This window comes from Lampetra planeri, chromosome 6 (assembly GCF_965212315.1).
Source record: "Lampetra planeri chromosome 6, kcLamPlan1.2.h2, whole genome shotgun sequence".
NCBI classification, from domain to species: domain Eukaryota; kingdom Metazoa; phylum Chordata; class Hyperoartia; order Petromyzontiformes; family Petromyzontidae; genus Lampetra; species Lampetra planeri.
In genome coordinates this window covers 9,784,308-9,799,849 of record NC_136112.1, presented here as the reverse complement: position 1 = coordinate 9,799,849, position 15,542 = coordinate 9,784,308, and the positions used below count along the sequence as shown (strand labels likewise).

The 15,542-nt window shown below is 41.6% G+C and overlaps 1 protein-coding gene across 1 annotated transcript in view; it reads left to right on the top strand.

Annotated features, from left to right (window-relative positions):
- Positions 1–15,542, top strand: part of LOC144719661 (transmembrane protein 132D-like) — a 193,173-nt gene that overhangs the window by 159,823 nt on the left and 17,808 nt on the right. Inside the window, exons 8-10 of the mRNA XM_078595799.1 lie at positions 540–745; positions 4,104–4,374; positions 7,451–7,642. Coding sequence (XP_078451925.1) covers positions 540–745; positions 4,104–4,374; positions 7,451–7,642 — 669 coding nt within the window. The remainder of the gene's footprint in view (positions 1–539; positions 746–4,103; positions 4,375–7,450; positions 7,643–15,542) is intronic.

Here is a 15,542-nt window from a genome sequence, read left to right as displayed (position 1 = left end):
ACAACAACAAAAACATGTGTACTTGTGTAGTGATGCACTCAGAGACACTAGGAGTAGGAGGCACTCTATTTATTATTAGCCTTCACAGGGTACAAGGGGTAACTACACTTTCAGTCAGGACAGCTAACAGACTGCCTGACTGACAACGCTGAGAAGGTGAAGACGGTGATGAAGACTCCAGCAGCCCGACGGGATTCCACTCCAAGCAACAGCCCCGAACCTTCGCTCGGAGTCCCCTTTTATCCTCCTTGCTCGGCCTCGCTCCGCCCCCGGCCACGCCCCCTTCTAGAACCTACTCGCGGGTTCCCGGGCTTACCTCACGTGCCCCCTCTATCACCTTTGCCCTACATCCCTCTCGCTGCTTATCACGTGACCTGCTGACAGACAGGGCTGCTGCAACCACAGGTCCCTTTCTCTGCCAGCAACCAGCGCTATGCTCCATAGTGACCCATTCCATGTCACTACACTTGTATTTAATCTGGACTTTTTGTTGAGCACCACTTGAGCATCCTTCTAATTCATCGCTGCGCACACTCCAGGTGACCGAGTCGTGCGACTACGTGTACGTGGACGGGCGGGAGAGTGCCGGCTCCACCCGTGCGCACATCCAAGTGACCCACGAGCACTTGCGGGCGGGGCTGGAGCTGGCCGTGTGGCTGCCCCGGCTGCCGCTTCACATCCAGCTCTCCCACTCGCAGCTCGGCCAGGTCAAGGGCTGGAGAGTGCCGATTTCTTACAGCACAAGGTATAAGCTTTGGGCGAACGAGCAGGCCGTCTTTGATACTGCGCTTCCTCGGTAGAATAGCAAGTTTTCTCGAGCGTGTCAAACTACTGACACGCATGACGAATTGTTGTTGGCTTGTTAAATGAGGAGAAAGGAAACTGGAGCGTATCTCTTAATGTGAAGGAGCCAAATTCAACAGATTACTCACAAGCGCAGGCACCACATCGCTTACTTGCCCAAGCTGAAAATTCAATGTTAATGGCCAATCTAAGTGCAACACAGCTGCTCTAAGTGAATTGCGTCTGTTACATCCACTGAATTCACGTTTGGGAAATACTAAATTGTTATATTATTCAACAATTTGGAATTCCTAAAATCTCGCCCTTGGGTTAGAGTTAAAACGGGATTCTTTTTTTACTTAGCCATAATTATATACATCACTAGGCCTGGCTTTCTCCTCATCAAAGTTTTTTTAGGATTTTATAGAGCATTGCATTAAAAAATCAATACCTTTTAAAATGTGTTAGCAATATTGATTACGACTGATGGTAATTGTTCAGGAACGTTTGACCGACGTGCAATAATTTTTACAGACATTGAACAATAGATAAGCATACACTGCAGTGTCAGAATGTGTAATTAACCAGTGCAAACCATGTGGGGACAGTGTGACTATGCCATATGACTTCGTGCGAGTGTGTTTAATTGCAATGTGTTGATTTATTGAACGTGAAGACCATTGTTTTCCTTCACTGCTATTCCAATATCATGTGCTTATCAGTCCTGATACTTAAAACGTTAAACATAGCCATATTTTTTTTTTAAAGAGAATTAACAAATGAAGGGCTCGTTGGTAATTATCTGGGTTCATAGCACAGCCCAAGTATATCGGAACGCATGATACAAGGCGCTGGAAGATAGAATATTCCCTCTAGGTGTTTGACAACACAGGAGAGAAGGGTGCCACAGTAGAGAGTGGATTACGTTTTTATGGATCAAGGTTCTTTACGTTTTCAGGTCAAATAGGGTTTTTTTAATCTCTGTTCCACAGTACAAGTATGGTCTAGACAACTGCAGTACTCGCAGCTGTGTATCACAGCACAGAGGGAAGACATGTCGTTGACCATTATGGTGCCCAACGTTTCCCCTAAAGCAGCATGCTGATGTTACTCTTTATGTCTATTTGTCCTTGAAGAAGGTAAACTCTAATGATGCATGTATACAACGTACAATTTACTTGGACATATGTCACAGACTATAGAAGATTATTTCACTTGTCACACATCTCTGTAAATAAAAAAAAAACTGCCTCCCTCCCTTCCAGCTATCACAACCCAGTGTTAAGCATTTTTACATTAACAGGATTTTTTGCTTCAAATATATTCATGAAAACCCCAAATTGGACCCACTTTATTTTCCATTATGAAATTTTTTTTGAGTAAATGTGTCATCTATATCGCTCATCTGAGGCGGTTTATTAAACCATTTAATTTATTTTATTCTTTTTATAACATTTTCGTATGATATATATACTGGAGGAAGCTTCCATGCTGTATAAGACTTGCCACAATGGGCTCAAATTCCGCACCACTGTTCACCCAGAGGCATAAATGGTACACCCCAGTCAATCGACCGGCACGTCACGTGTGGTGTGGTAAAATGTGGGTACTCCCATCTCTTCCAAAAAGTCTGGCCAGAGTAGGGTACATACCAAATACCCTCTAGAGGGGCTTTCTGGAGCTTCCTCTGATGGAGGCATTTCTGCCAGCAGTGGCGTGAGCAAACAATTGTAGGGCTGCACCTTTACCTCGTATTATATATACACTATATTTATCCATTAATTGTATACATTTTATGCATAAATATAGCATTGCATTTTATACAGTGTACACGGCGTATTTGCTCGTGTTGTCTGATGTTAGCTGTCAAGAAGTACAGCTTCGGCTTCATCAATGACCAAAAAACCTTTAATTATCTCTTAAGTCAGCAAAATGGCACCCAATCACACTTCAAAAATCACTGCTGACTGGAATTACCCCCTAATTATGCTAATAACGGTGATGTGATTTAGTTTACCGTGAAGTTGTTTTACATTTGACTGTTGTTTTTTTACATATTCATTATTTGCTGTTACATTTTTACTGCCTTGCTACTCCTGCCATCACCATCAGTTATGATTAATCCACTGCTGGATTAAGGGCTGCAGAGTACAAGTCCCCATGTCAGGTATCTTCACCAGCCTAAATTGATTAGCGTGGTGATGTATGGGCACATATCTTCCTCCACGACGGTAGTGCAGCCATTCATTGACCTTGAAAATCTAGCAACATTTTCTGCACTTCAATGATGCCTTTCAGAATAATTGCTACAGATCGCTATTTCCTTTATAGATGTACTTATGTTCACTCATTCAATAGAGGACACTAGATCTGGCATTACCAAACAACTATATTTTGCAAATAATGTTGGTGTATCGTGTTAAAAACTTTTATGGACTATTATAGACGTTTATGTTAAATGTATACTTGCCCTGCCGATGAGATTACTTGTATATAAGCCATCATATATTCATAATGACATTGTCCTCTGTTATGTTGCTGTTGTTGCAGAAGTTCGATCAGTCAGTTACTAAACTGCTAGCTTTTTGAGCCTTGAAATGTGCTTAATCATTCTTTGTTGCCGTGATATGGCACTCAAAACTCTCACCTTTTATATGAAATGCGACAATGTATGTAATCCTAACCTTTTTCATAGAAATAGCACAATACAAGCACTTCAAAACAGCTTCTACGTCATTCTCTTTCAATCAATTACTTTCTAGCAGTGTTTTTGCCAAACGGGTACGTTAGGTAATGGCATATGCAATTTCCGTTTTTCTCAATGTTTTCCTGCCACTGACACCAATCAATAATTATATTCTCAGCTTTCTCCATATTCAGCTGCATTTGAGCCCAATTGCCTAATGCATTTCAGTGGTATAGCCAAAAATAAACTGCAATCCTGTGTCACCAGCAAACGTTTTAAAGCTCCGTTGGCAAAGGTCCGCTATGAATAATGGTAATAATATCGTTGCTCTATAATACAGCTTTTTTTAGGATAGATCGCATAAATATAAATGTGCCATTATACCCGCCACCACGGGACACAGCCAATTATTAACAGAACATGTCGATTCGTTACTAGTACAGCACACTGGTGTGTTGGAGAGCAATTTCATAAAATTTACAATCTGAGTATGACGTTTCGCCAGTAATTACAACTGGCATCATCAGGCGGACAGGCAGATTTATATTTACGTGATCTAACCCAAAAAACCTGTATTATGGATGGTATTGGTGCGAAAGCCTACATGTTAAACATATTGTTGCCATTTCCCAAGATCCACAGGAGGAATCAACTCCAAAGGCAGGAAGTCAAATGTACGAGGTTGCACTCTCCAGTCCCAGCACACCCCGCTCAACGTCTTGACACAATTTTGCGCCACGTCGCCTCAAGAAACCGGCGATCTGACCTTGATGCTGGATCCCGAGTGGCTGGTGGATGTTACAGACCTCGTGCAAGGTCACATGTTTGTGGAGGACACACGAATAGCTCAACTCAAGGATGGAAAGACTTTGATTGGACACAGGCCAGGCATGACTGCCATTCAGGTGGGAATTTCGCTTTTACTTTATGCACTCTATGTTGTTGTTTTGTTGTTGGGTTTTTTCCTCCAAATCTGTGGCCTTGAGATAATGAGTTGGAGAGCATGCTCTCGCAACCCCATTTTTATACGTGTATAATTTACCAACAGAGATGGCACGCCGTGAAGGTATGTCACTACCAGGGTCTGTCTGGCCTTCAGTTCTATGATTGATAAAAGCTCCTCCACAAAGAATCTCAGGCAGCAGAGCTTTCAGGGGTCATGGCCTCTCCTGCTCCCTGCCCTACATCCTCCCACTCATTACCCCTCTTGCCCGCTTCCTCACCGTTTGAACAGATGCAGTGACAACTGATAGAAAACAATGTCTATATTGCAATTCACCATCTGCCACTTGACAATACTCTGGATGTTTGTTCCATTCTGAAAAAAAGAGTGTTATAAAGATCTTGGACTTTACTATGTATATTTCTATGCTGAACAAATGTATTTCTTAAACATCTGCGAATGCCTTCAATTCACTGCAGACGTCTAGTGACTGCACATGCGACTCAATTGTACGCTTTCATGATGATGTAAGCCTTCACATTTCAAACTGCCAGATACGTCTGATCATTCTCTCTTGTTCATACATATAATTCCAGCGTTTATGTCTCGGCATGTGTTAAAAAAAGCATGCAATTAGGACAAAATAAATTGGAGTAAAAGGCTTCTTTAATCTAAAAAGTGACTGCACGTATTAATCACCAATTTAAAGAAGCCATTCATTACTTTGTATCACAACCCTTACCTCGTCCAAAACTGCAGTCCAGCATTAAAAGTAAAGTAACACAGATATGATGAAAATGTGTGTAGCACATAGTGCATGTACGAGAGTTCTGCTGCACACCAACATAAGTAAAAACATTACCACAATGAACACGGTAAACAAACAACATGATATTAGAAGACAGATTCCAGTTTTATTCAGTAATGTTATTCTGCATGACTCGGCCAAATATCTCTTTGGTGCCAATGTTACAAGAGTGGATCGGCTGTGCTAGTAGTGTGATACCTTTGCCCCACAATTCCTGGAAAAAAATATTCATCAATCAAATCCATTCATCTGGAGAGACAAGATTTTTGCACTATGAAAATTGAGGGCAAATAATTTTGCTTCTCTTTGTTGAGTACAAATTTCATTTCACCAACATAATAGCGACAAAGAAAAAAAATGAAAATTCATCTACCCACACCGCAATCACTTTACACAAAAATACATTCAATATCTGCTGGTTATTTCAGTTTTAATTGTTTTTTTTATTGTTAATGTGCAGTATTATTCTTCTTCTTGCATATGGGAACATTCAGGTGAGTAGCAATGTTTATGTCCAGGATATTTCGTTTCGGTAGCCAGGTGTGTTTCAACTATTCATCCACTGATATATCTTATAGAGCATTGAATAAGAATGTCATCCATCATCTTAAACATGCAGCTGCAGTCAGTGAGGGCTACATTTTTATTAGCATTTTTTCATGAGATGGGCTTATCTGCCATCTGATGCCCTAATCGGATTGATCTTCGACCGTGGTCTCCTGGTCATGCCGAAGGCTGGGGGTCCTATCATTGCCTCTGGCACGATGATGTTGGTTGTGGATGTCAACTTCTGCCCACTCCGAACGCCCGTGTTCTTTCACGAATTAGGACCTTTCTTTGCCCTCAATGGGTCATTCCAGTTTTGATTGTATTCGTGAGCACTCGCTGATGATCCTCGGCGGTGGTGTGTGTGCGCGAGGGCTGCGCACCATTATACAGGCATTGATTTTACAGTGCCTGTCATTCACCTCATAGCCTCGTTAAGCTGGGTATGCACGAGCTCTACGTGCAAACTCTGAGCCCAGGCTGGTTAGCAGTCCTCTGTGACTGAGTGGGCAGTGTTTGGGCCCCCCCCACTCCCCCCCCACCCCCCCCTCAACCTTTCGCCAGTTATCTTGCGAATTAGGATCGTTTGTTTGTGGTCGCGCCGAGGGACTTCGATGAGCTGACGTTCGCCACACTGCTGTAGGAAGTCATGTCGAGTGGCTCATTAGCCGCTGCAGTAGCCGCTGCAGTAGCTGAGATGAAAGGGGGTGACCACTGCACTTTAATGAATTGGACCTCAGTTAGTGTTCGAGTACCCGCAGGTTGCTTGTGGGTGCTCTGCCACTTTCAGCGAGGTCTTTAGCTTGGGTAGTGATGTACAATATGTATTGCTCACTTTGCATTTAGATTATGTAGGAGGTACATTTTCTTTTAAATAACTGATCACATTATTCAATCAATTGTATGCATTAATATCACTGGCTCACTCGCTTTGGTTGTTATGAAGACTACATCATCAGTTCATCTGATATGGTTCATATTTATTAATTTATGTTCATACCATTATTTATTCCATCCAATTTTCTGAAAATATGTACATATTTCAACGCGAATAACTTTAGCAAATGCATGTCTCCAAGTCCAACTCCCCTTCGATTCATATTGTTACATCTCTTCATGTAATCTCAGTGCAATTCCACGTTTGAAAATATTTTTTCTGATTTCAAAGTATGTTTTATTTAGACCTTGGTAAAGTATATATATATTTTTATTAATTTATTATTTATCTTCTACGTGACTTTACCGAAAGAACCAAAAATATATATGTTATTAAGATAAGTGTGCAATTTACATTGATAAAAGATAATTTAATTGCATGTTTCTATTTAAAAATCTCTAAGAGGTCATATGCAGAAAAATATGCAGCCATGTTGGACCAGACCACCATGCCGACCTAACCCCCCTCCCCCCCCCCCAATTATTGCACCATATGTTAAACAGAACTGTACAGTCAAAAACACCGTTGCTACCAACATCATTGCAAGAAAATTGCATTATTTAACTTGTGAGTTTACATGCTACTCTAACGAGCTGCATTGCAAAATTTCCTTAGTTGGCATGCGATTCTTGCATGTAACCAATATTTTGCAAGTTGTTTTTTATTCATGCAGGTCCAGATGCACCAGAAGCACCCTTTAAATAAAATATGCCTCCTGGAGTTGTTAAAAATTGTATTTGTATGCAGATAATATCCCCGGTGTCGGACATGATATTGGGAGAGCGCGCGGTGACAGTGAGTGAACAGAAGGTGTCCATCAGCTCGCTTCACGTACAAGTCGTGTCGGGTTTGTCTCTCAGCCTGCACCCCAGGAGCAATGCCCCTGGCATCATGGAAGCCACGACCACGACTAAAGAAGTCCTCCAAACTTATAAGCAGGTACCCCATGGGCATTCCGTAGATTGAAAACTCACTTCTTTAGAACTGCTTTTTGTATTTAGTTTGTTGTCCTTCCCCCGCACCTCCAATTAGCATGGTTGTCTACGTACGGTGCGAAAGAAGTTCAACATGCATACATGCCCGACTGCAAGTACATCACCTAACACCTGTATGGAACTCGTAATATTAGCGCAACAATGTGTCAAGGAGTTCCTCGCAGGTGTCCATTTCAACAAGAGTAAGTCTTTATTTACAACTAGCCTTTTTCCCGTCCAAGGACGGGTGTATTGCAGTACATCTGAAAGTTGCAAGCGAAAAGCAGACCGCGACGTGATATTCATTGCATTAATGCGTGTGCAAATTGTAAGGGCGCGGTGACACAGATCTATTTCATTGTAAGGTTATAATCCCTTGTTCATCATGACGTCCTTTTTACTTTGATGTCTCAACAGCGTTACGGAGATCGCGTCACATGAGGGTTCTGCCTTTGTAGTGAGGGTTGTAAGTTGACGCCGAGGAGGGGGGAGGAGATGCCTCCGCCCCCCATGTTGAGTGACGTCAGCCGCTAATTATTATGAATGAGGGGGGGTGTCCATTTGTAGGACGTCACCTTATAATGATTATTGATGAGGGGGGCTGTTCGATGTGGAGTGACGTCACCTGCTCATGATTATTAATGAAGGGGGCTTGTCGACGTGGAGTGATGTCACGAGCGTTGCACACAGACATTCTTTGCTCATTATAGTAGGTAATAATGGGGGGGGGGGGGTCCATTTGGAGGACGTCACCTGCTCATGATTATTAATGAGAGTGGCTGTTCGATGTGGAGTGACGTCACTTGCGCATGATTATAGTAAGGGGGGGAATACTCCATATTGAGTGATTATTAATGAGGAGGGGTGGGGGGGGTGTCCATTTGGAGGACGTCACCTGCTCATGAATATTAATGAGTGGGGCTGGTCGATGTGGAGTGACGTCACGAACGTTAAGGACAGACATTTCTGGGTGATTATAGTAGGTATTAGAGAGTCGGTACAGCTGCGTTGAACCCAGCCCAGCTGCACTCCCATACCTGTCAACCCATACGTTTTACCCGTACTCTTGTACAGGAGATGTAGTTTTTGTCTATTTGTTAGTGTTTCTTTCTTTTGATGGGACTTTGTAGGATGAACGTTGAGATTTATAAGGGCACGGGGTGACCAATAAGGTCTGAATTGGTCTGTAATAAGGTAGGCACTGATAAGGGTTTAATAGGTATGCATATCCAGTCTTGTCCGAGCCTTACACCCTGAACTGTTTCGGGCTCTCTCTTATATTCCCGAATATCCCCCCGTACAGTTTCCCAGTCTCACACACCTATGCGTCCACTGTAACTCAACGTGTACCCCAACCATAACTACGATATACAGTCCCCTACAAATAGATGCTTCCACGCGCAGCAAAATCTGGCTTGTTTATCAAGGCAGACGTGCGTGTGTATGGTAGCTGGCATCAGCACACTTTGTTCTTGAGGATAAAGATGTGCATTTATGTGGTGCTTAAATGTCCCAGGAGGTCAAAGTAACTTGCAACATCATATCTCAACCATTCCAATGCCCTGCTGAAGTCTAGCCAAGGTGAACCCTGGTGGCAGCTATCACCGTGCAGCACGAGGTGTTTGCAGCACGACCCTGTTGCTGGGTAATAGCCTGTGAGTAACATGATGAATTTCACTTCATACCTTGCTCATCACCAGAGATATTAAATGAAAACGCACAAGCTTCTCATAGGCATCGGTACAATGTGGCTGAATGTCATTTCCACCCTCATCAGTGTTTCAGATTTCTGGAGCCCATCACCCAAAAATTATCCAGTGCTTGTGCGCCTGTAATTTTCATTATAAATATATTGGTGTATGTAATATCCACCAATCTCGTTCTACATGGCTTAACCATGCGAAAGGTACATCATAAGGACACAGTGTGTACAGGCAGGTGTGGTGAGTTCACGAGCCATTCGTGGAATAATCAGATCCTACGTATGCTCGCCTTGTACCACCGCTAAGCACATGGCTGCATATGAGGTCCTGCACCCAGTATGCCATTGCCACACCTAGTACACAACCATAAGGCAACAACCCCTTGCTGTCTTATGCCTCCTTAGCAGCCTGTTGCTGCCAAGGTGTATTTGAATAGATTCAAATGCTCTGGGAATTAAGGTGTATTACATTGGTCTCGCTAACAATCGAGGTAGGGAATTCTATTCAAGAATTTGTTATGGTTCCATAGACAATGAGATGATTCAAGGTCACTTCAGACCTCTAATGTCTAACATATTACTTGTGCACAGTACATTTCAGATAAAATCTCTACACAGTCTAGCCAGGAGGTGTGGCTAACGTAGGACTGATACCAGACCTGAAATATAGGACTCTTCATGTGTCAGTCAGATCGGATCATAAACGGCTCTAGTAACTGATGTGGGGTGTATCACCCCGAATTCAAGATTCTTCCATTTGGCTCGTCCGCCTGAGACATTACCGAATGTGGCGTTTCTTTAGCCCACGAGTATCAATGTTGATCTTCATGCGCATTATCATTGCAGAGAAGAGCAATCAACCTCAGTGGACAAATCGGTGTATAGGTTAGTAATAAATATCCCAAAGTGTATTCTCTCGCCTTTTCAGAAGTTGAAACATCTGGGCACAATTTCACATGAAGTGTTTTTCTGCCACAGGAAAGGTACTGCAGATGATTCAAACAAGAGAATAGAAGTTGGTGTCAACGGAATATAATTCAACCAGGGCCTCTTTAAGTCGTCTATACCACATTGCAGTCACGTTGAAAATTATGTATTTTACCCATTTTCAGAATGAGAGCCTTACCCATGGTCTCTGTTGAGCCAGTGGGATCCATTTTCAGGAAACACGAATTAGCAAGTGCTTCTCTCCAGAGATAATGGTAAACCAATCTCAATTACTCTTAATAATCTTAATGTATTATGTGGAATCAGAAACCGACGAGATTATATTCGGTTCGGTGGCATTTTGTTAATAGGTTGCTCTCCAATCATCATTTCTGAAGATTTTTAAGAACTGAAGGCTTTACAGCTAGCCTTGGAGGAATTGGATGCCAATGTGTGGAGGTAGATGATGTTAAATACATTGTGACAATAGTCGTTGTCATGATAAACTAGCAACATTTTACAAGGCATAATCTTCTCATGAGAAAATACTCTCTTTTGTTATCTCAGACAAAGAGAAGGTATTTATTCAGGCCAGGTAGTTAACAAAACAAGAGAACACGATGACCAGTTGGCTGGGCGAGGTAAAATATGTCAAAAGTTAAAGTTTTCTAACAACTATGTTTATTTTAGCATATCACTATAACCTACAAAGGCAAAGATCCTCGGTATAGCATTGACAGATTGTTGGGGCAAGTGCTGTTAAGGCACAGCACACGAGGGAGTGGGTGGCCAGCACCACGCCCAACGGCATTTGTTTCCCAAGTGGCAATGTTTCCAAGTACTCATTTGAGGCTGAGTCGAGCGGACCGGTTCAGATATTCGTCACTGGGGTCGAACGTGAGCAGGAATTGAAGTCGGGTCCTCGGGTTCAAAGCACAGCGCGCTAACTGCTGCACTTCCCCTCCCCACACTTTAAACTAATCACCTGTTAACGTAAGTTTAGCCTGGAATTAATATTTAACTCCCCAGATTTTGCATGAGATTCTACCTCTCAGGGCTTGTGGGTTTCGATGCTTCTGCTATGCTCTTGAGGAGAGGAAATGGAATTAATATTTCCCCCCATTGTCCCTTATAGAAGAACTACGGCAGAAGATATGCAAATTTAACGTAGATCCCAATTGGTCCAGTAGAGCTTACTTTTTTAGATATTTGAACATTGCTGGTTGAAGTACTGTAGTTTCTGCTGGGATAACATCACCTTCTGTCTAATCCGGAGAACTCCATGTCATAACCTAACTGTTTATAACCCCACAGCAAGAGTTCCCAAGAAAACTGCACGACCTCCAATTGAAATACAGGAAGGAGTCTAACTTTGAATGTGTATAATAGTAGTGAAAAATGTTTCCTCCCTCGTATTCTACAAAGGCTTTTAAGTCGAATGAACAAGCCAGACAGCATATGTTAGACGTGTTAAAGGAATTGTTTTTTTACCTCAACAGAAGTCTTAACAGAAATCGCAGCAGAACAGCTTCAAAGCAATTAATAATGTCTTCGGAAGGGCAGTGTAATCTTGACGGCGTTTCAGACAAAATAAGCTCAATGCTGTCGTACTCCTGAGGAGGGATAGTAAAAAGTAAGACATTTTCTGTCTAAAGCTAACGATAGGTTAATTAATCAAACTTAGATAGGTTGATTAATGAAACTGTACTTCCGTATCTTCTCATTATTCATACGCACTCTATGCAGCAGCTCAATAAGGCATGCTAAAGATAGTTCACATACCTCGGCACATGTGTAAGCTGCAATGACCTAGTTCAGTAAAAATGCGTAATATTACATTACTATACATAAGCACATATCAAATGAGCTGAGAAGCAAAATATGAAAAATATCCCTTGTACTGCTAAACAAAGCTGAATAATCATTCATACAATATCTCTCTTTTCTTGAGAGATGAACGTTCATGATGGAAAGCAGTCACGGTTTTAATAACAATCTCATATCAAACTCATCAAATCCTAATGTCAAATTCATAACATATTTATAAAATACTAAATGATTAATTAAATCTCAAAGGTAATTCAATAGTTTGGTAGAATGTTATATTATTCAACTATGTGCTCAAGTTACTTTCACAAGTATGGCATGTACTGTCACTTGCAATCATTTATATACTACTAGCGGGAAGTACACGGCGTTGCCCAGGGGAAAAGTATATTTCAACATTTATCTTAAAAACATAACATATACTTACACAAATACTAAGCTATTGTGAAAGCCCAGCGTGCCATTTATCTGTCTATTTGTCCATCAACAAAATTCTAAGATGCTTGCAAAGTCCAAAAAGTAATAGAAAGTGGGGGGTAAATAGTCGATCTAAAAGGTTTCCGAAAATTGTCGTAGCCATATATACCTACACACCCTACATACAATAGAGTTGGTAGTATCTAGTGACTCTATAGTAGTATCTGACTATACAGTAGTATCTGGCTCTACAGTAGTATCTAGTGACTCTATAGTAGTATCTACTGACTGTATAGTAGTATTTATTTACCCTATAGTAGTATCTACTGCCTCTATAGTAGTAGTATCTACTGACTCCCCCTCCCTCTTACGTATATATACCCTGGTGTCACAAGCAGCCTCCTTTTGCCCACTTCAGCAATTGTTTATTGCTGTGGTTGTTTCCACCTGATGACGGGCACTTGTGTTGTGCCCGAAACGTCGTGATTTAATGTATTTTTACCTACGTGACTTTACCGAAAGAACCAAAGAGTATTGACTTCTACAGTGATACCTCGGTTCACGAACGCTTCGGTTCACGAACAACTCGGTTCACGAACAGAAAATTTCATAAAAATATGCTCCGGTTCACGAACTCCGCTTCGGTTCACGAACAGGAGCCGCGGCCATTTTTATGCTAATTCCAGGCTGTCACATGGTCGTGACTTCCTGTAGGAAGATCGTGGAGAGAAGCAGAGACACAGAAAGAAGTACTGTGAGTACTGTGAAGACACTTTCAGTGACTTTTTGATTCTTGGTGTGCTTTTTAGCACATACAGTACTGTACTGTACTACTGTACTGTACAATACTGTACTTACTGTATTGTACAATTCACCCGTTTGAGTGCTTACTGTCTCCCACCCGCCTCCCACCTGCCTTCCTCCATGCCAGAAGTAATCTCAAGCAAGGTTAGTGTTCTCTCTTTATACATTACTATACTGTACAGTACTACAGTAATGTGTATTGTCATTTGTTTCATATTTTTGTGCTTCAAAAACCAAAAAAAAGGTCAGAACGGATTAACCGGATTTACATTTAACCCTATGGGAAAATGTGCCTCGGTTCACGACCAATTCGGTTCACGACCAGAGTCAGTTCACGAATTAAGTTTGTGAACCGAGGTATCACTGTATAGTAGTATCTACCAACTCAACGGTAGTATCTACCAACTCTATAGTAGTATCTACCGACTCTATAGTAGTAACTACTGGTTATAGTAGTATCCACTGACTATAGTAGTAACTACTAACTCTACAGTAGTATAAACTGACTCTACCGCTACAGTCTACTGACTGTAGCGGTATTTACTCACCATCGTGGTATCTACTGACTGTAGTAGTAGTATATACTGACTGTAGCAGTAGTATCTACTGACTCAATAATAGTATCTGCCGACTCTATAGTAGTATCAACCAACTCTATAGTAGTAAATACTGACTCTACATTAGTATTTAAGGACTAGAGTAGTATCTACTGGATTTATACTTGTATCTATTGACTCTAAAGTAGTATCAACTGACTATAGTAGTAACTATTAACTTAATAGTAGTATCTGCTGACTACAGCAGTATCTGCTGACTCTATAGTCGTATCTCCCGACTCTACAGCAGTATATACTGACTGTAGTAATATCTATTGACTATATAGTAGTATCTACTGACTCTATAGTAGTATCCACTGACTATAGTAGTAAGTAACTCTATAGTAGTATCTGCTGACTCTATAGCAGTATCTGCTGATTATAGCAGTATCGACTGATTCTATAGTCGTACCTACTGACTCTGCAGCAGTATATACGGACTATAGTGGTATGTACTGACTGTAGTATTACATACCGACTCTATAGTAGTATCTACCAACTATAGTAGTAACTACTGACTGTACAGTAGTATCTAACTCTATATCAAAATCTGCATAGCAGTATCTGACTCTACAGTAGCATCTACCGACTCTGCAGTAGTATTTGCTGACTTTATAGTCGTAACTACCGACCCCTAGTAGTATCTAGTGACTCTACAGTAGTATCTACCGACTCTATAATGGTATCTATCGACTCTATAGTACTAACTACTAACTTCACAGAGTGCCGTGGTGAGGCCAAGTCCCATGCAGAGACCCTGGCCTCGCCTAGATTGCCTAGCCGGCCGAGGTGGCACCTTTGCAGGCTGGGGTTGAGCTGGTACACCCCCCCCCCCGCCCACCTTCCACCCTGCCCGCTCTACAGTATTAGTATCTAAGGACTATAGTAGTATCTACCGACCCTATAGTCGTAACTGCACAGATTGGGGTGGGGGAGAGAGAAGATGACATCACACTTTGAAGAATTGACCTCAACGTTGTGGTTTTTTTTGCATTTTTAACACGAAGGAGAATTTTTCCCTGCCCTCACCGATCGCATGCATGCTTTGCTAGGGCAACCACGGGTCAGCTTTTCCACGCATGCGCAGATACGTGCTTTGGCATGCGCTCAGGGTAGTAATATAATATTCATTGGTTCTTTCGGTAAAGTCACGTAGATAGAAAAATAATAATGAAAATAAAGTGAATACAAATAATAATTTTAAAAAATGAATTGAAAATAATAATAAACACTAATGTAGACTGTAGCCTGGTTCTTAATCGGAGTGAGTGTACTGGCAGACTATAATGTAGATTGTAGCAATAGTTATTAAGCTGGGTGAGTGTACTGGCAGTCTAAAATGTAGACTGTAGCCTGGTCCTTAACCTCGGTGAGCGAACTGGCAGTCTATAATGTAGACTGTAGCAATGGTTAATAAACTGAGTGAGCGTACTGGCAGTCTATAATGTAGACTTATTCTTGGTTCTTTTGGTAATAAAAATATATATTTTAAAAAATTCACGACGTTTCGATCACAACACAAGCGATCGCCCTCAGGAGGAAAGAGGAGGAACGTCACCGAAGGCAACCGTTTATAAAGGTTTAAAAAATGA